The 20821-nt window shown below is 44.9% G+C and overlaps 1 protein-coding gene across 1 annotated transcript in view; it reads left to right on the top strand.

The window, feature by feature from the left end:
• The first annotated feature begins 301 nt into the window (after positions 1–301).
• Alk (ALK receptor tyrosine kinase) overlaps positions 302–20821 on the top strand; it is a 717836-nt gene continuing 697316 nt past the window's right edge. Inside the window, exon 1 of the mRNA XM_021185679.2 lies at positions 302–1901. Within this exon, the coding sequence (XP_021041338.1) occupies positions 1220–1901 (682 nt within the window). The 5' untranslated portion in view covers positions 302–1219. The remainder of the gene's footprint in view (positions 1902–20821) is intronic.

The raw sequence follows: 20821 nt of genomic DNA, 5'->3' as shown, positions 1-20821 counted from the left end.
TCGCACAGCGGAGAAATAGGGCAGGCAATCTGGAGGAAGGAACAGGCACCAGCAGCGGGAGGGGGGCGGGCTTGGTGCTTTTCTCAATGAATACCGAGGCCTCTGCAGATTTGCATAGGAGCAGATCTCGCAGCGGCATTGGCCGGCGGGCTTGGAAGGGGGCGGGGCCGTCTGCGTGGGCTGGGCGGCTGCGCTGAGTTCGCTCTGGCGCCCCGCCCCCCGCGGATGCCCCGCCCCCTTTCGGCGCGCGCTCGCGGCACTGCCAGCTGCAAGTGGCGGGCGCCCAGGCAGATGCGATCCAGCGCCTCTGGGGGCGGCAGCAGCGGTGGCAACTGGCACCTCCCGCTGCTTCTGTCCAGCGGTTCCCGGGGGGCAGAAAGACGTTTTCCTTTCGCTCCCTGGCCAGTCAACAAAACCGCGGGCGCTGCTGGTAGGTGAGGAGGGGGCTGGCTACATTGCGGGCTCCTCTGCCCGGAATGTTTTCACTAGGAGGCAGCGGCCAGGGCCGCCCGGGTGCTTGGGAGTGAACTCCGAGGAACCAATACGTCGGTGACAGCAAGGACGCTGCAAACTTGCGCGCGTGGAGGCAGCGGGAGCCTCCTCTCCGCAACGCAGAGCTCGCGTTCACGCCCAGAAGTTCAGCAGGCAGGGTGATCGATCCGAAGACTTCCTGCAGCGGAGGTCACTTGAGGGGGCGCTAGAAAGCAGCCCCCTCCGGTGGTCCCTGCCTAGACCTGGGAAGGAGCGCAGAGGAGGTGACAGGAGCGGAGGACGTGGGCAAGACAGTGACCGACTCGGAGCCACGGTTCACAGCCTGGAAAGTTGCAGAAGATTGGAAGCTAAGAGGAGATCTCTGGTCGCCGAGGGCTCCTTGAACGGTACCTAATTGCCACCTCCCTGGTCCCTGAGCAAAGGCCTCTACAAATGGGGCGCAGCACGGCGAAAGGCGCAGGATCCAGCTGTTGAGCCCAGGGTGTCTCACTGTCTCCGAACTCCCCCCTGACTTTGTCTTCCGTTTTGCTGAGAACCCTTCTCGCCTCCTTGTAGCTTGGGAAAAGCAAGGGTGCTCTATAGTGTACACACAGTCGCTGAGATCTAGTGGAAGGAGCCATTCAGGACCAAGGGACTATTTGGAGCCCTTTCCTGTTTGGGGGAGAGTGAAGGGCGAGGCTGGACCAGGAAGGGAAGGGAGACTAGTGTAAACTCGCCCTCCAGCGGGATGGGAGCTGTTGGGTTCCTGTGGCTGCTGCCTCCACTGCTTTTGGCAGCAGCCTCGTACTCCGGAGCTGCAACCGATCAGCGCGCGGGTTCCCCAGCCTCAGGGCCGCCTCTGCAGCCCCGGGAGCCGCTCAGTTATTCGCGCCTGCAGAGGAAGAGTCTGGCAGTGGACTTCGTTGTGCCCTCGCTCTTCCGCGTCTATGCCCGAGACCTGCTGCTGCCGCAGCCACGGTCCCCATCGGAGCCCGAGGCTGGCGGGCTGGAGGCGCGGGGATCACTGGCCCTGGATTGTGAGCCTCTGCTCAGGCTGCTGGGGCCACTGCCTGGAATCTCCTGGGCAGAGGGAGCCAGTTCTCCTAGTCCCGAGTCGGGTCCGACGCTGTCCAGGGTGCTGAAGGGAGGCTCGGTGCGCAAGCTCAGGCGTGCCAAACAGCTGGTGCTGGAGCTGGGAGAGGAGACGATTCTTGAAGGCTGCATTGGTCCCCCAGAGGAGGCAGCGGCTGTGGGGATACTCCAGTTCAATCTCAGCGAGCTGTTCAGCTGGTGGATTCTCCACGGCGAAGGGCGGCTGAGGATCCGCCTGATGCCTGAGAAGAAGGCATCGGAAGTGGGCAGGGAGGGAAGGCTATCCAGTGCGATCCGAGCCTCCCAGCCCCGCCTTCTCTTCCAGATCTTCGGGACGGGTGAGCAGCTCCCACAAGAGTGTGTTGGGATTTGCATTTTTAGTTATACCAACATGTAGCCACTGCTAACTAACTCTTATTCTTCTAGCCCCCTTTTCATTGTACTTGAACTTAGACCCGTGGTTTCTTTTTATGTGCTTAAACATAGTAACTTCCCAATAGAACCTTCTCTCTCTCTCTCTCTCTCTCTCTCTCTCTCTCTCTCTAGCAACCAAGTTGGGAGAAAAGTTTCCCAGTGTTGGCAGAATGCCTTCCACTGACTTACACACGATCCAACTGGATCGTAATTGAATGATCCTCCTTCCTGAGCTCTGAGACTGGCTGAAACGTCCCTATAACGCCCGAGTTCCAAGTTATGGGACCTCAAACTATTGCTCTTTTTTTCTTGACTTGTTTCTCTTCTAGACGACCACCTATTTGGAGAATGTGGTGGAATTTCCCAGACAATATAGAATTCCCCTTTATACTGAGTCTCAGCCAACTGCTTGTCCCTGTCCCTCCTCTCCAGTGCTGGCTAGCCCAGAGGTTCTCTTTTCCTTAATTATTCATTCTGCCACACTGGACTCCCACCTCCAGACTGTTTACACACTCAGACTCTCGATGTTCTCAGATGTCCCAGGGAAGTCCCAGAGGAACTAAGGAACAAGGGACAGGAGAGTTGTAGAGAATGGGATGAAAATTGTTAAGGTTACTTTGCTTTGGGGGAGAATCAAGATAGTTGCCTTTCCTGCCCCCCCCCCCCCTGCTTGCCCTGGGAGTCTTAGCTTGCATGTGTGTAGCAGCTGCTCTGGATGAGAGCTCTGGCAGGCTCTCCTTGCTGGAGGCGCCTGGAGTGAGGTTTCTGTTTCATTTACTTCCCCATTTCTTCCAAAATTCACTGCATTAGGGCTGTATGTGCAAGCATTTACTTCTAACTCTGCAGTAGTGTCTTTTGAATGGCAAGCCAGGTGGTTTTGAATGAATCTCTCTCTCAGAAGACCATGAGGGGAAGGACTTGTGAATGAATTAAATATGCAATGTAAATGAATGAGAAAAAAAAAAAACCACAGAAAGAGAAATCATGCTTTAAAAAAAGAAGCCCTCACTGATTTCATTGAACAAACCTAGCTTCTTTTCTACGTCCTCATCGTCAGAAATAGATGGAGTTCTTATGCTCCACTGGTTACAAATGTTTAGTATTAATTGGATGAAAAGCATCGAATAGGGTCCATTGTAGAGGTACAGCTTCTCCCATGCTTACACACATCCACACTCACACACACACACACACACACACACACACACACACACACACACACTCAGTGCTCCCCTGTAGCAGAGCTACCGAGAAGCTGAGACTCCTCTGTCATTGCACGGAAACTGTACTGGCATGTGGTCCTCCAGGGAAACAGAATGTGGATTTGTATTTCAGCACGGGCATGGGTGACATCGGTGCCACTTCAAACAAGCCCCTTATGATCAGTGCTGGAATTTGTATTGTGCCTAGTGAAAGGCAGGGTCTGATGAGCTTGGCAGTGCCTTCAGTGAAATAAATGACACGAAACAATGAAACTGTTGTCTCACTAAGGACACTTTTGTAAAGAACAGCTGGGCTCTAACAGTATTGTGGCTTCTGCGGTTTATACATGAAACCTCTTTTAGCGTTCAGGGCTTCTGTAATGGATGTAAAATGACTTCTCTGGAAAGACACGTTTTCTTCCATGTTCATGTCTTTGAGCACTGCTGGGGCTTCCTCATCACCTCTTGTGATATGACCATATGCCCCAGCAGTCTATATCAACTGTTGTCACATGTTTGATGTCAAAGGGGATCATTTTCCAGCCCCAAACTTACCAACTATAGACAGGCTGCTAAGAAACTATCAGTGGATGTCTCTGAGTCACAGACCACATTCGAAGAACATACTACTGTAGTTGAGCCCTGTGTGCAGAAATCAAACTGCTCAGGGGGAGCTTCATGGAGAAAGGACTGTCTCCCAAGTGCTGGTCTGCTGCTGGTTACGGGGAAGTATGAGCTTCCCAAGTCCTCCCTGAGGAGCTCGGTCCATTTGGCAGCGGGGCCAATCCTTATGCATCATTTGACACACATAGAAATGCTGGCTTCAGAAAGAGCCAGGATTCTGCCATTAAAAGGCAGAAATTTTGGCCAGGCATGTTTTTTTTCATCGGGATTGGGATCAAATGGTTATTGATGGGATCAAATAAGACACTAAGTGTAAATGCATGAGCTCTCTGTGACCTCCAGAGAGACAGACAGCTTGTTGAAGAGCAATTCAGGCTCTGTGGTCGCCATACTTGAACAAGATGGACTCTCTTGTCTCTGAGGGCAAATGCTGTCTGTGGTTAGGCAGCTAGGCACACAAGACTGGACTCTTGCCTCACTGCCTCCCCAGCATCCCTCAGATCCAGGTTCCATCACAGACCTTTCCATGGAGTGGGCATATCCTGTTGTGACACACCATATTCCATGTTGGGGGCAGCGCACATCACTGTGGCTCCATTCATCTCTTGGTATGGAAATTCTGGCTTTCATTCTGCCACTGGGGTTGATTTTTTTCTACTTCTTATGTTGGGGCAGGAAATAAGCTTATTCTTTTTCATATAGCCTCTTAGTTATAGAATGGAATTTTTTCTCTTTTGTGACATAGGGTACTCCATTAAACACAAGGAAAATGGACAAACTCAGTTTCTTTCTTAATGATCAAGGGACTTATGGTCCTGCCAAGAGGGGAGCAATAGGGCTAATGGTCTATGTGTGGGGACATGTTCTGCTGCTCCTTGTAGTCAGTGGCCTTCAGGAGCCTATGTGTTGCAGACTGAAGAGAGTTTCCTAAACTTGAGAAGAATCATAACCAGGGAGATGATAAAATGAGGATGCAGGCAGTAAGGCCAAAGCTAAACCATGGTGTTGTTTGTGGTTTGGGCTGCCTGAGGGGACAAAAGGATGTTTGAGAGCCTTTGTAATGAATGACATGCTTGTGATCTTCTTTGTGGATTCCTCTGAATTCATAAATGGGATCAGTGCTTCAAACCCTCAAACATTTCCTGGGAGAACCCATTTAGAGGGGCAGTTCCTGAGCAAGCCCCAAAGAGGTCTGCCTGATGTTAGCACAATGCCCATCGCTCTGGCTTATAACCTGGTTTGTAGGTGCTTTGAGGTCTGCTTCTATAATCTCACAGTCAGAGATCTAGAAGAATGTTGTGGGATAGGAGGTTCTGTTTCCCAGAAAGCCCACAGGAAAGAAGATACACAGCTTGGGACTTGATATGTACTACAGAGAAACTTGGGGGAATTTCAAGTAGATGAATGCAGTGACCTTTGACCTCACATATCTGTCCATCCCTTCTCATTTCATTTCTGAAAGGAGCAGAGAGAGAGAGAGAGAGTAAAGGAAGCTATAAGGAAATTGGAGCTCCCAGAAGAGATATCAGTTATTGGAGGTGAATTGGGAGAATTGGAGCCAGTCCAGAGAAGAGCAGAGAACTGATTTAAGAGCTGAAGGGACTGATTTATGATGAAAGATGAAAAGAATTAAATATATATGGCCGAGCTAAATGGCGATGAAGGGAAAGCCATGGTAACAATCTACAAATCTCTGAAGAGAGCGGCTGTCAGTGAGGAGAGGGAGTTATTTAGTGTATCCTTTAAAAGTAATAGGATGGGCTTCCCGAAGAAAACTCCAGGTTAGATATCAAAGAATCTTATTTTTTTTTGAAATAGATACTCTTCTATATATTTCAGAGTGGATTCCATTCAGACTAGGAAATGGTACCCAGAGGGATCAAGAAGGGAGTCAGGTGAGCTATGGGTCAGACAAGCCACATCATCTATAATTAATGAGTTCTAATGTTGAGGCACCCATAGTGGGCGGGAGGGCTGGGGACAGGAGTCCTGAACTTTGAGGATCTCATTCCTGAGAGTTGAGCACTGGTGTCTCCAGGGAACAAAAAAGAATTACTTGAGTATCTTTAAAATTGGGATTTTTTTTACAAGATAGAGAGTAAATAAATCTGAAATGACTAGGTTTGGGTCCCCCCCACCCTAATTCTCACATTATGAGAATGCTCTCTGGGTTATGGTCTGGTGGTCCAGTGGGGTGGGTATATACACCAGAGGATTATGTATCCAAGGCATATTTGTGTGTGTGTGTGTGTGTGTGTGTGTGTGTGTGTGTGTGTGAATCAGAGAGAATATTGTCTTTTTTTGTTTTGTTTTTGAGACAGGGTTTCTTGTGTAGCTTTGGTTTCAGGGAACTCTCTCTGTAGACCAGGCTGGTGTCAAACTCAGAGATCCACCTCCTTCTGCCTCCTAAGTGCTGGGATTAAAGGTGTGCACCGACACCACCCTGAGCAAATTATCTTTAACAGTGAGTATGTTTATAAAGCTACTAGTCTGTTGAAGGCAGGAGTGACAGGCCTGCAGGTATAGGAAGAGAGTGTCAATTGCATTACAGAAATTCCCAGTGCTTTACCACATTTAAAGGTTACTGACAGGTGACCTCACTTTATGGTATTTGTCCAGCCTGGTAAAGGACAGTTCTCCTTCCTCTACAACTGTTGTTAATATTCTGTTCTAGTTGTATGAGGCTTTACATTCATAAATCACTTTCACAGTTATTATTATTTTTATTCATTGGATAATAGGTAGGGCACCCATCTGTTTTATTTTGTGAATAGAGTAACTGGAATCCAGATGTTTGATAGCACACTTTCGAGGTCATGTATGTACAAAACAGTAGACCTGGGAACATTACATGGTGAGAGGTTACAAGATGTTAGATTACTGCAATAGATGCTGCCTGGATCCATGCTTTTTGTCTTCAAGTCAAGGAACCATGTCAAAATGCACATTATAAACCAGTAAGACATGTAGTCCAGTGTATTACGCTTGTGAGAAGGCCATGTAGTCAATGTTTGGTGGACAATAGCCATTACTTGAAAAAAGTTCTGGAAAATCGGAAATTCACTTTCATCATCATAAAAGTAGGGAAATTAGGATGGTTCTATGTGATGCTATGCGTAGGTAGTGACAATTCAGGTTATTGTATTAGAGATTGCATTGGATGGCACATATGAATCCTTAGCCTCATGGCTAATGGATTATAGGGCCCCATCAATATGCATCACTGAGTTTTCTCATAGCAGGGTAACTCCAGCGTCTAGTGATCTACAACTCTGAGGAATCCACATGTATTTTCATGTGCCTGAATGGTGCCACTTGGAGCTGTTTAATCCCTATATGTGGCCATGTCTGATGACCCAGGTAATGACAGTGATGCTGTAGGTTATCCTGCAACACGTCTGTGACTCCCAAGAGAGTCAAAGAACCAGAGAAGAGTGGCCATAGAGCTAGCTCCCATTGTCCCACTAAAGTTCTGTCCCATTAGAAGAGGGGGAAGGTCAAAGGGGGAGATGTATCTCATTTGCAACAACAGCTGCTTCCCCAGGTCTTTTGACCTTGGATTCAGGTGATTATAGATTTACAATCTGAGTATTTGTCCTACAGAAGAGACTTAACCTTAACTCAGAAATGCACTAAAGTAGTCCCAGGGATAAGCAAGACCAAGACCACACAGGACAGCAGTTTCCCAATGGCAAGTGTCCTTTAATTTAGAGTCCCCTGTCCAGCTCATGCCTTGTCTTCTCCAGAGGTGTGAAGGATACCAGGCTTAGGGATCTCTTTTATTCTGTTTAGCTGGAGTTATGCTCTTCCTTTTCATTGCCTGCCTCATCGTTCTCCCTGATGAGTGGAGCATGGAGGCAGATGTAAAGAACCAAGTTACTGGAGTTACCAAGCTACTAAAAACCAGGTTTACTAGACCTGAGCACGTCAAGAGAATCTAAACCTTTGAGGAACTCAAGCAGGCTTCCTCAGGAAAGCATTACAGCTTGAAAAAGGTTATTCAATAACCATATGACGTATGACAGGTCATGGTTTTCATGGCTGATTCATCACCTCCAGAAGACACAAATGGGTGTGATCTCTGTTTTGGAATAAAGAGTGGGGTCCCTCGGTAAGGATGAATAAAAAGGAGAAGATGGGTCTCATCATTCATCTCTCTACTTCTGACTGTGGTTGCAATGTAATCATTGCCCCAAGCTTCTGTTGCCCTGACTTCCCTGCTCAGATGGGCCATACCCTCGAGCTGTGAGCTACCCCCTTCCTTAAGTTGCTTTTGTTACAATGAGGAAAATCACTGATACGGATAAGAGATTGAAGTAGAAATGTTGGCTTGGTGATGAGGTGCCGAGGGGGTGGGTTGAATCCCTCAGGAATTCTGGTGAGCTGGATTTCTTAAAAACTACTTGGTTTTTTTATTTCCCCCCCCCCCTTCAGAATTTTTAAAATGACTTTTCCAGCTAGTTGTTCTGAGCACAGGTCCTTGTCCAGGGAAATTTTTATCAGATTCACTGGGTGATATCATGTGCATATTTTAGAAAGTGTGAGATCGAAGGACGGCAGAACTCCCCTGGGACAGATCCACCTGAACACTTGGCTAATTAAGTCTTTGCCCTGTACTCTGCCTTCCTGGCTAAGTCACAGCAGGTGCATGGGTGTAGGTGGCTGGAATCCCTTAGCATAAAGGCTAAAGGAGATGCATGAAAATAGTGTGAGCTCAGAAGACAGGAAAATGTGGGCGAGCTTAAGGAATGCAGGCAGCTAGCCAGGGGAAACTAGAAGGGTAATTTAATATACCAGGTCTTCCTTTCTTTTCCCTTTCTCCCCTCTCAGTTTCCATTAGAACATGGATTCATGAAGGGATGCATGGCCAAGGCTATGTTGTAGACATTTCCACATTATCAGCCTACATAATTAAAGTCAGCATTCTGTGGTGAAGAGAATTCTTCAGTAGAAGCCAGAGGACCTGGAATCTGTTATCATATTCACATGTTACTAAATATGAAATCTTGGTTATTTTCCTTAAGCCTGTTGGTGCTATGGAAAGGTATTAAGAGGTCCCCTCTACCTCATGGGGTCATTCTTTACATTGAATGAGATAACCTGTATGGAAAGCTTCAGACTGGGCTATTATAACACACACACACACACACACACACACACACACACACACACACACACACACAAAGCAGTAGGAAAATGTGACTCAGAGATCTTTTTTTTTTTTTTTTTGAAAATGCTAAGTTCCTACTTGGCCCAATCTTTGTTTCAACCATGCCGTGGCATTAGGAACAACTGTACAAGGGACAGATTTTGAGTCAGGTTTGGGTTCAGCCATCAGCTTGCCATCCTTGCAGAGTTTCTGTGTCCCCTTCCCAGGGTTTCTCAAAATGATGCCTCTGTGTTGCAGTCATCCCAAGTTCCAGACTGCACTGTGTGATAGTGAGTTGCAAGACTCTTCCTATAAATAATAGTCATCTTTTTAGACATAGGGATGTCAGGAAGTTCATTGGGAGAATTAATCTTGTGTAGAGCTTGATAATCAATGTGTGAATCACTGCTCTGATAAAGATGGAAGCTTTCTAGCATCAAGAAAGTTCTCTCAAATCCGGTTCCAACTCATACCTACTCTCCACCCAAAGTAACAATTTCTTTCTGACGCATAAGTGACCAACTGGTTGGGACTGTTCTTGAACTTTATGCAGATGAACTCATGCCAATAATGGTGGTTAGTGCTTAGTTGCAGTCTCTAGACTCACCTGGGGAGATGGTCCTCTGGGCATGTGTGTGGGAGATTATCTAGATTACATTAATTGATGTGATGGGTCCCATCTTAGCTATGGGCAGAATCATTGCATGGGCAGGGTCTCTTGGATGGTACAAAATGGAGAAAGAGAAGAACTGAGCATGCGTCCATCACTCTCTGCTTCCTGATTGCGGATGTGGTCTAGACAGCTGGCTCAAGCTCCTGCTGCCTCGACTTATTCACGCTGGACTGTACCTAGCTGTGTGGGTGAAAATGAACCCTTTCCCTATGAAGTTATGTTTGTCAGAGCATTTTATCAATAACAGGAAAGGAATCTAAGATGCCTTATGTCTTCTTTTATGCCTCCTTCTTTTACTGAATATGACTTTTGTGAGATTCACTTGTATTGCCAAAAATATCTTCCTCGCCCTCCTGCTCCCCATTCTTCTCCTCCCTCCTTCCCCACTCCTTCTCCTCCATTCTTTTTTTTTTTTGAGATAGAGTCTCACTGTTTGTCAACACTGACCTGTAACTTAATGTATAGTCCAGGCTTATCTTATTTTTTTTTAAATAAAGAATTATTTATGTTGTGTACATGAGTACACTGTGGCTGTCTTCAGACACACCAGAAGAGGGCATCAGATCTCATTACAGATGGTTGTGAACCACCATGTGGTTTCTGGGACTTGAACTCAGGACCTCTGGAAGAGCAATCAGTGCTCTTAACCACTGAGCCATCTCTCCACCCCCTACCCCCCAGGCTGACCTTTACCCTGTGATTTTCCAGCCTCAGTCTCCCGAGTGCTGGTATCTCAGGGATACATTTCCCCATCTGGTCACATTGTCCCTTTTTATTGCCGTGTTGTGTTCCTGTCAAGAATATGTTATTTATTCCCCCACCCAAGGTGTTGTCTCTGCAGGAGACTCAGAATAAAACAATCTATCACAAATAAAATGTAGAATAGATCACAGATCTGGGGTTGAAGGTCTGCTTTATCATTTACTGGACCAAGGCTATTTATTTTCCTCTCCCAATGCTTTAGTTTTTATCTGTAAAGTGAGAAAAAATAATAGCACTGCCAACATTATTGTGAGAATTTCATAATGCAGAGCCTGTACCCATGTACCCCATTGTATCAAACAAATGTTAGTCCTTTCTCCAATTCTTAATTGTATTTTTCCCTTGATGGCCAGGATGTACATTTCAGAGGTGCTTCCTGAAGTAGGAAAGAGAAATCTTTACAAGGGAAGTCATTAGCCCATGGAGGTAAAGCACAACAGGTAAAGATCATGTAAGTCCTGTAACAATTTCAATAAATAGTTTTGCTTATAAATAAAATAACTTTTAATGAGATTCTCATGCTTAGTTAGAACATTAACAAATAAAACAAACTATTCAGTCAATATATGATTTTAAAACATTTTTGGTCTTATAGTCAAGTTTATTTTTTAAAAACAAAGAATATTGTAGAGGGGATAGAAAATGTGGGGTAGAAATATCACTAAGATTTCAAGCAGAGAAACAGACAAAAATGGCTGAGCACGAGAGAAACATGAGTGAAGAGACTGAGAGAGGGGAGAACAAGGGACAAGGCAGGACAACAGGCCGGAGTCATGTTCTGGACACAGAGATGCCTGGACTCAGGAAAAGACCAAAGTACGAGTGATTGAGGTGGTGGCAATGAGTGGGGTAAAGGAACATGTCCTGGAAGGATGCTGACCCAGTGTCAAAGTCTCCATCTAAATCTGGGTGACATTGTATAATGACCATTTCAGCCTTATTTAAGTATATACAAATGTGCCTTCTTTTCAATTTATTTCACACCACAACACACACCACACACACATACCACACACACAATCACCACACACACACTCATACACCACACACACACACACAAACACACACACACATACACTCATACACCACACACCACACACACACACACACACACACACACACACACACACACACCAAGAAACGGAGGTTTCTTTTCACTCTCTTGGATCAGTCTCCTAGGTAGAGAGAAGGATGTCTCTGAGTGTCCTAACTCCATGCTTTCAGGAGCCTGCATTTGGATCACAGACACAAGGAAAAGAGATGAAGACTTACCTCCTCCGGGGTAGCTTGTCCTGAGCTTCATTCTCTTCTCCAGTGTTCCTTGCTTTATTTACATTTCAGATCCCCCACCAGTTTCTGTTTATACGCTGTCCTGTGGTTCTCAGTTGCAAAACTCAGGATAAATGGAGTTCAGGTGGGTTTGTGCCACTTTGGCTATGTACTGCTTTGTTGAGAGCTTCCATCTACACCATTTTCCTCCTGCTTTTTAATATTTAATGTTGTGCTAGTCCTCGTTTAAATCTTCTTGGCTTTTGTTTTCTGAGTGTCTTTGATGTTCTTTCCTTTCTGGTGAGGATCTTCACTGAATGTGCTTGGGCCAAGGACACTCCAGCGTTTCTCCTCTATTGCTATTCTTTGTCCGTAGTTTCTGATGAGGACTTAGAGACTCTCTTAACCTGTGTTTCCTGTTATGTCTCCTGCACCCTCTGGTTCCCTTAGGATTTTTTTTTATGGTATTTCAGAAAGTTGGTGAATAAATAATGTGGCTCGGTGCCTTTATTGAGGGTCTTGGGTCTGGAGAGTATACTTTTCATTACATGGGTAAATAAATCAACATTCCTTTTGTAAATCCTGGGGATTGAGTCTGGGGACTCTGAGCAAGCATTCTATTCTGAGCGATACCCCCAGGCCCCTATCTACTATACTTTTGGGTTGAGATAGGCTCTCAGAGTTATTAAATTACCTTGAGCTCCTTTGCATTCCAAGCGAGGCTTTGGATTTGTGATTTGCCTGCCTCAGCCTCCCGAGCAGCTGGGGATTGTAAGTGTGAAACACAATTTCAAACTCACATTTGGAACTTTCTCTATTTTTCCTATTTCTACCTTTTAGGAATCTAATTATAATTATGTTTAATATGTTGCTACATTACACAAAGGACCTGAGATTGTTTTCCCAGTCTTCTCTCTCTCCTGTTTGGGTAGCTTTTTCTTCGAGCCTTAAAGCTAATCCCCTTATGTTTGGGAGTATTTGGTCAGCTGATTAAGTCCGTCCATCTAATACTTGAGATACTTTATTTATAGATCTAGATGTTTAATTTTTATTTCTTCCCTCATTATGTCTATGTTTTGCTCTATATCCTTGAATATATTTATCATAGCTATTTTCAAGTTCCTTCTCTTAATTAGATCAGTTCTACATTTCTATGTCACTTCATATTGATCTTCTTTCAATTGGTTGTAGGTTGCATTTCCTGTCATTAAATATCTGATAGTTTGGTACTGGTCTTGTTCATTATGAATATTACATTGTTGAGTGCTAGAATTTTTCTGTCTTCACTTTAAAGACTGTTGAAGTGTTTTTGACAGTTTATTTACTTGCCCATCAATCTAAATCTAGCAAAGATGATCATCAAGCATTTATAAGGGAGTTTACTTAAGCCTCTGTTCTATGGTTAGTTTAGACCTACGTTTGAAAGTCTTTAACAAATGCCCCAGGTGTGGTGAGATGTGTGTGCTGGCTATTGAGTATCCCAGACTTCCCGAACTGTCTTAGTTAGGGTTTCTAGGAAAAGACAGCATGACCATAGCAACATTTACAAGGAAGTTATTTATCAGCGATTGACCTACAGGTTCGAAGGTTTTGTCCATTATCATCATGTAGGGAGGCATGGTGGCACACAGGCAGACATAGTGTTGGAGAGGTAGCTGAGAGTTCTACATCTGGATCCACAGACAGCAGGAAAAGAGAGAGCCACTGGGTCTGTCTTGAGCTTCTAAAACCTCAGAGCCCACCCCTAGTGGCACACTTTCTCCAACAAGGCCACACACACTCCAACAAGGTTTCACCATCTAATGTTTTCAAACAATGCCACTCCCTATGAGCTGATAGAGGCCATTTTCATTCAGACCACCACACCAACTTTGTGTGAGCTGTGGTAGAAGGTGTTCAGCCTCTAGTTCTCTGGTAGGTTCCTTCCCTCTCTCCCTCCCTCCCTTCTTTCCCTCCTTCTGTCCTTCCTTGTGCTTGCCCTGCCTTCCCCCTCTCTTCTCACCCACCCCATTCTCTTTCAGTTGTTCTTTGCCCACACTATAGCATCTCATCCATGAATTCAGGAATTAATAATATTCAGCCAAAGGGCTCATGGGGCCCCTATATGGTTTTATGGAGCAATCGCTTTCTTTCTCTTTTATCCTTCTCTAGATTTTATGGATGCCTATAGCTTTTGGGATATTTCCTGACAAAATACTTATTCATTAGGTCAGTTTAACTGAGCAGTTATCATGTTAAGTAAAGAAAGATCTCTTCCTCCCAGGATGATCTCCAAAATGAGTTAAGGAGAAAGGCAGACAAAGAACAACACTAAAGAGCTAACAAATTACATCTTTCTCTCAATCGCCAAAGACATGGTGAAGCTGGGTCTCATGGTTCCGTGGAGGCCTCAAAAGGTTGATTATCACCAGGGTGGTGGAGGACAGAGTGTTTCTGTACCTTCAGATACCAAACCCCATTCCACCAAACGCAGACAGATTTGTTTAGTGCATGTCGATAGGGGTGTGTTCCTCTGAGACAGGAAGTTATAGTCCTGTAATTTTATAAACAATAAGTTTACTCCCAGGCAAGGAATCAGGTCAAAGGGTATCTGTTGAGAATGATGGGATTCTTTGGGGACTGAGACAGAAGTTGAGTTAGTAAAACAAGCCCAGAAGTAGGTGATTTGAGAAGAGTCTTGAAAAGAATGAGGCATTTTATGTAGAAAGAGTCAGGCAATGGGCCTTCCAATAGGGGGCAGTAGCAAAATATAATGTCCAGATGAGAAATGCTTGGCTGAAGGGCGAAGAGGGAAAAGGGAGAAAGAGTCAGGCAAAATCTCTCTCTCTCTGTGTGTGTGTGTGTGTGTGTCTGTCTGTCTGCCTGTCTGTCTTGTCTGTCTTTCTCTGTCTCTGTCTCTCTGTTTCTCTGTCTCTCTGTCTCTCTCTGTTTCTCTGTCTCTCTCTCTCTCTGACTCTCTGTCTCCCTCTCCCCCTCCCTCCCTGTGTATCTGTGTGAGTCTGTCTCTGTGTTTCTCTCTCTCTCTTTGTTTCTCTCTCTCTCTCTCTCTGACTCTCTGTCTCCCTCTTCCTCTCTTCTTTCCCTTCTCCTCTCTCCCTCCCTCCTTGCCTCCCTCCCTCCCTCCCTCCCTCCCTCCTTCCATGTGTGTGTGTGTCTAAGAAAGTAAAACTATTCAGGGGCTGAGAAATCTATGGAGTATTGGGGTTTTGAGAAATTCTGCTGGACCAAATATTATGAATTATATGTGAGGATGGCTTATTTAGTCTATCATTTACATATAGTATGGAAAAAAGAAAAAAGTATTTAGGTCTTGAGTTGGGAAAGAGCACGTTGAGTGCAAGCTGAAAACTCCTCAGGAAACATATTTCCAAATCCCAGGGAGAACTGGTGCTAGGCAGGAGCTCCGAGAGTCTGTTGTACTAGCTCAGAAGTGAAGACAACGCAGATGGATGTGATAACTCACTACATGAGAAACAGGAGGAAAGAATTCAAGTCTAAGATTCTCATATGGTTTCCTTGAAGTCTGCAGTAAGTATTGGTGATGAAGAATGTGATTGGAAAGAGGATGTGGTTTAAGGGTGCAGTGGTTGGCATGATCACAATTACTGGGGGCATCTGGAGAAGATGAGATTTTCTGGTGTGCCCATGCCTATGTGGGACAGAGTTACAACAGGGGAGAACTCAAGGTGTATATAGATATAGGAGCTATTTACCTGATTTTGACAGTTTAATTATTGAAAGCAAATAGGTTTTCCAGAAGGAGGAGGAAGAGGAAGAGGAAGAAGGAAGACAAAAGAGGGATAACATTTTAGTTTCAGCAAAGTTCACAGTCACACAGTGGAACAGAATTACTGCTACAACTGGCAAGAGCGTTTATTAAGAAAGGTGGAGAAACTTCCTGATCAAGGGGTGTTGTGGAATCGTGTGTTTCAGAAGTAGTGGAAAGGCTGTGTTTTGTGTTGAATAGTGGGTCAGAATGAAGCAAAGTGTGTTAGAGGCAGACTCCTCATATTAACATCAGGAGGATGAAAACTATCAAGGAGGACAGACAGGTGTTAGACAGAAAGGGATAATTCTGTAGCAAAATCATTTAGCACAGAGATTATAGAATTTGTTTTTGTTAACATATAAAGCAATAGGCTTCCTAATGGCACTCCATACACATAGCAATATGTGTCCTTATACTTTATTCTTTTTTGGGGGTGGGGGGAGCATTGTCTTCTCAAGGAGCTCACATTAGCTTCAAGCTTGAGTTTCTTCTGCTCCAGCCTCCTGAGCACAGAGTTTTCAGATATGTGACACCATGTTTGGCTCATTGAAGAATCTCACCGAGCTTTTGGGCACCATTCCATCTAGATCCACTTGTTTCTGGAGTCTTCCATCAAAATGGAGTTCTTCTATCCCCTGTGACTGCTGGACAGAGTAGTTGGGAAGGTGTCTAACAACAGCTAAATCCTACTCCATTGTCACTTAATAGTAAGCATAGCAGCTAGACACAGTTCTTAATTTTAATCCATACTGTTATGCTGTAAGGTTGGTTTTGATAACACTTCTGATTTCCAACATAAAGAAACTAAGGCTCAGGGTCACAGTAAGTGTAGAACGGAGTGTTTGAACTCAGCCTGTTTCAGTCTCAAATAGAATCTCGATGTCATTGCTGTTACCTGGGCTGTAGCTCCACTTACAAGTACTATCCTTTCTTCAACATTAGGACCCTTAAAATGACTCGAGTCAGTTATTCTGCAAATCCTGTTTTGACCTTAAGTGTACAAATGTGCCAAACCACAGGCAGGGAAACTTTAGTGAAAACCATGACTACCTTCTCTGAGACAGGAAGACAAGTGTGCAGAGAGCCATGCAGAAAGGAAGGGTGGGGGCCAGAGGGTTTCCATCTGTTCCATGAAGTATGACCACAGGTCATGCTACATAGATCATGAAGCCATGCATATTCTTCTTTTCCATGGTTGCTGCCTTCCCTTTATGCTCCATGGTCCTGGTACCCACTCTTCTGCTAGACGAATGCAGCCACTGGGAACAGCTCAGAAGGTATTAAACATGCCTGTGTCATGGTGGGCAGGGGAGGTGAGAAAGACGTTGAGTAAAGATTTTCCTCCCCAACCCTTCCTCCTGTTCGCCCTCTCTTTCTCCTTATCATTCTCCCCTAACCCCTTTCATCGTATGAGCCTCAATACTATAATTTGGAAGCATTTGGAGGAAAAAAAATGTCATGAAGCAGAAATGCAGACTTGATACATCTGACCTTTCTTTTCCTCAGAACAATAAATGTCAAATAGCTTAACATGACAGCTACGGTGCCCAGACATTATTTATGTTCTTAAATATTTAGGCAAGAAACCTAATTCTGACTTAAGCCTCATCTGCATGAAAACTCTAGCCTGGGAGAGCCACGGGGCCTTTTAAGGACCATCACACGTTCTGATGTTTACACTTGCAGAGAACAGAAAATGGGAAATAGAGAAGCGTGAGACGTCAGGACAGAACAGACGTGGTGAACGATTCCCGGTAGGTAATGAGAACAGTTGATAACATCAAGAAAGCATTTTGCAGCCCCCAAATTGTGTTTTCATTTTTCATATCTGAGTAACGTGGTACAGACACTCCCAGAGATAGACTCACAATCATTATGTCCTCTCTCTTGATTCAATACAAAGTACTTTAACGTGTGTGCTTATTTGTATCACTTATCCTCATTTTACTAAAGACGTTCTGTTGCTAAAACAGGGAGAGTTACCTTGCTTGGACTGTGTACACCCCAACAGAGCTCTGATGCTTGAGCCACGAGTGTAGTGTTCTATTTAGCCTGCTGTTTAATAGGCATTAAAAGCAGCAGCTTCAGTCTGAGTCTGACTTTTTTTTTTTTAAGGAATTGTAACTGTGACTTAATCCATGTAATTCTGAGAGGGGACAGGGTTACTTTGTGTTTGAAAAGAATCTGTAGTTTAGTTAGTTCTGGGCTGGGTACCCAGCTCCAGAGTCCACTGTGGGGGAATTTCTTAAAGCGCTGGGCATGTTATTGTGTGTCTTCTGTCTCCTAACTGTTGTTAATAGAAGAGTTTCTTTGCTTTGTGGCTCCTTTTCCTTATCATCTACCAGGATCTAATCATCTCTGCAATTAGAGTTTATCTCATTGAAAAGAAACAAGAGACTCAGTTACAAGTTGTTAGAAGGTCACCTGTTACGTTGTCATCTCAGGATTCCGCATGGAAACAGCAGGTCATGCCTGATTAACATCAAAAGTGCTAAAATTGTGAAGAGCATTTCTTAGCTCTTAAGATAGTCCTCCGCCTTCATAGCAGAAAATGCTTCATACCTCAGTAATTAATTGTGATGTCAGAGGCTATGTCCTCTGACTGGCAGCAGCAGCAGAAGGAGAGAGGCTCTCTGTACTAGGAATTTTGGAATCAGGCTTTTCTTGGAGGATGTGCCAGGCTGTCCTGTTTGAACCTGGGAAAGTGTCCCGTGTCTTGGTTTGTGTCTTATCAAATAAGTGAATTCTAATCTCTTTCCATTTCATATCAGTATCCTGTGATTCTAACCTAGTTCCTGGACAGACTCGATAACATCATTGGTAAGATACTGTCCCCCAAATCAGGTGTAGAATCAGATAGAATTTCACAGATCGGTGGTGAGACATGAGACCCGCCTCTGATTCTCGTGTAATTGGTAAATAATAAGTTACGATAAGCAATCTCTCCTTCTACTATACCTCACAGACTACAGCAGGAGGGAAAATATTTACAAACCTATCTCCCCAACAGGAGAGGCTTTTCTGGATATATAGTAAATCAACGCCAGCTGCTATGTTCTGCTTTTCTATTCTCATATTTACAACTTGTCAGACACTGGGCATGTGGACAGAGGCAATTGATCAAGCAATTATTGGCTAGTCAATAAATAACGATATGCCTATGTATATACATAAGCATGTATGTCTTCTCTCTTACAGGGATAAGGTTTCTTTCAGTAGTGTCAGGGCTGAGGGTCAGGAAGCATCTGACCTACCCATCTCTGTGTGATAGGTCCTAGAGGCATTCAGTATTTGCTGAATCAATGAGAGAGAGAAAAAGAGTAAATGGAAGATGGATGTAAACACGGTGTGTGCAAAAAGGCTGCTTGAACAACCCGTGCCCCAGTGAACCCAGTATGTGTCTTACAAATTTCCTCGCTTACATCTTAATGGCTCATTGACCCTCTTCCTTAGCTCCAATTTTCCATTCAACATATAACCATTAGGACTTGTGGATGTTAAGGACATTATCATTTTTTATAAAAATTTATATATTTTATTGTATGTTTGAGTGCTTTGCCTACATATATGTAGGTACCACATGTGTGCAGTGCCTGTAGAGGCCAAAAGAGGGAGCTGTAGTTTCGGAGTGTTTTGAGCCACCATGTGGGTGCTGGGAGCAGAAACTGAGTCCTCTGCACAGGGGACTTAACTCTACAAATGCTCTTCACTGTTGAGCCATCTCTCCAGCCTGATGTTGAGAATTTTGTAAAGTTCTGTGTTAGTCTATTTTATTGATACCAGAGAAAATTAAGCTAAAAGCTTGGACGTATCAGATCATTACCATGGTAGAAGCTGCTCTGATTGATGGGAAACAGAGAGGGAGCAGTGTGGGGAAGGAGGGAGGGAGGGAGGGAGGGAGGGAGGGAGAGAGAGAGAGAGAGAGAGAGAGAGAGAGAGAGAAACAGCAGAGGGTGAAAGAGAGACAGAGACAGAAGGAGAGAGGCTAAGAGAGGGAAGGACGGAGGGAAAGGAGAGAAGGGGGAGGAGGAAACTAAAAGAAAGAGAAAGAAGGCAGAGCAGATGCTTTAATTAAAAATAAATCAATTGACGTTTAGTTGACTTTTGTAGTTGTAGACTCAGGGCTCTGTGTCCCAGGGCAAAGAACAGTAAGTAGGGAGAAGAGGCTGATGCAGGAAGCAGAGTCCTGGTGCCAGGAGGATGGATAGAGTTTGGATGGTTGGAGGATAGGGCTCATCTTGGGGAGTATGGAGTATGGAACATAATGTATGTGTGTGTGTGTGTGTGAGAGAGAGAGAGAGAGTATGAGAGTGTGTGCACATGTGTGTGTGTGTGAGCATGTGTGTGTGTGTGTGTGTGAGAGAGAGAGAGAGAGGGAGAGTATGAGAGTGTGTGCACATGTGTGTGTGAATGAGTGTGTGTGTGCATGTGTGTGTGCGTGTGTGTGTGTGAGAGAGAGAGGGAGAGTATGAGAGTGTGTGCACATGTGTGTGTGTATGAGTGTGTGTGTGTGCATGTGTGTGTGTGTGAGAGAGAGAGAGAGAGGGAGAGTATGAGAGTGTGTGCACATCTGTGTGTGTATGCATGTGTGTGAGAGAGAGAGAGGGAGAGTATGAGAGTGTGTGCACATGTGTGTGTGCGTGTGTGTGTGAGAGAGAGAGAGGAGAGTATGAGACTGTGTGCACATGTGTGTGTGTATGAGTGTGTGTGTGCATGTGTGTGTGCGTGTGTGTGTGAGAGAGAGAGAGAGGGAGAGTATGAGAGTGTGTGCACATGTGTGTGTGAATGAGTGTGTGTGCATGTGTGTGTGTGTGTGAGAGAGAGAGAGAGAGGGAGAGTATGAGAGTGTGTGCATATGTGTGTGTGTATGAGTGTGTGTGTGTGTGCATGTGTGTGTGAGAGAGAGAGAGAGGGAGAGTATGAGAGTGTGTGCATATGTGTGTGTGTATGAGTGTGTGTGTGTGCATGTGTGTGTGTGTGTGTGTGTGTGGGTGTTTGGGTGTGAGAGGTGTAGGTAGAGGCTGTCAGTCCAGGTTGAATGAATCACATAGACCTGTTAGAGTACCTGCAACGAGCTCCATGATCTCCTGAATCCTCTGTGAGGGTAGAAGAGGTTTTGTGTTAAGTACTTTAGATGCACAAGATGAGGTCAGGACCTCAGAGAACAAGCAGGGAGCCTTTAATCTCCTCATAGCTGGAAATAGGCAGCCTTTAGCGACCTGATGTGAGCAGGATTTTAGGAAGATGGAGCTGGTGATGGTCTGTGGTTCAGACATGGACACACTAGGGTCAGGATGCTGGGGTTGATTAAAATGGGGCAAGAGAGGAAAGGGGGTCTGTGAAGGAAGCCTTTGTAGTGGGCACAATCTAAGCTTATCCCCAACTAGCTTACAAAT

The sequence above is a fragment of the Mus caroli genome, chromosome 17, assembly GCF_900094665.2.
Source record: "Mus caroli chromosome 17, CAROLI_EIJ_v1.1, whole genome shotgun sequence".
Taxonomy (NCBI): Eukaryota; Metazoa; Chordata; class Mammalia; order Rodentia; family Muridae; genus Mus; species Mus caroli.
The sequence above is the reverse complement of the archived record's forward strand: the minus strand, read 5'-3'. Positions and strand labels throughout refer to the sequence as shown.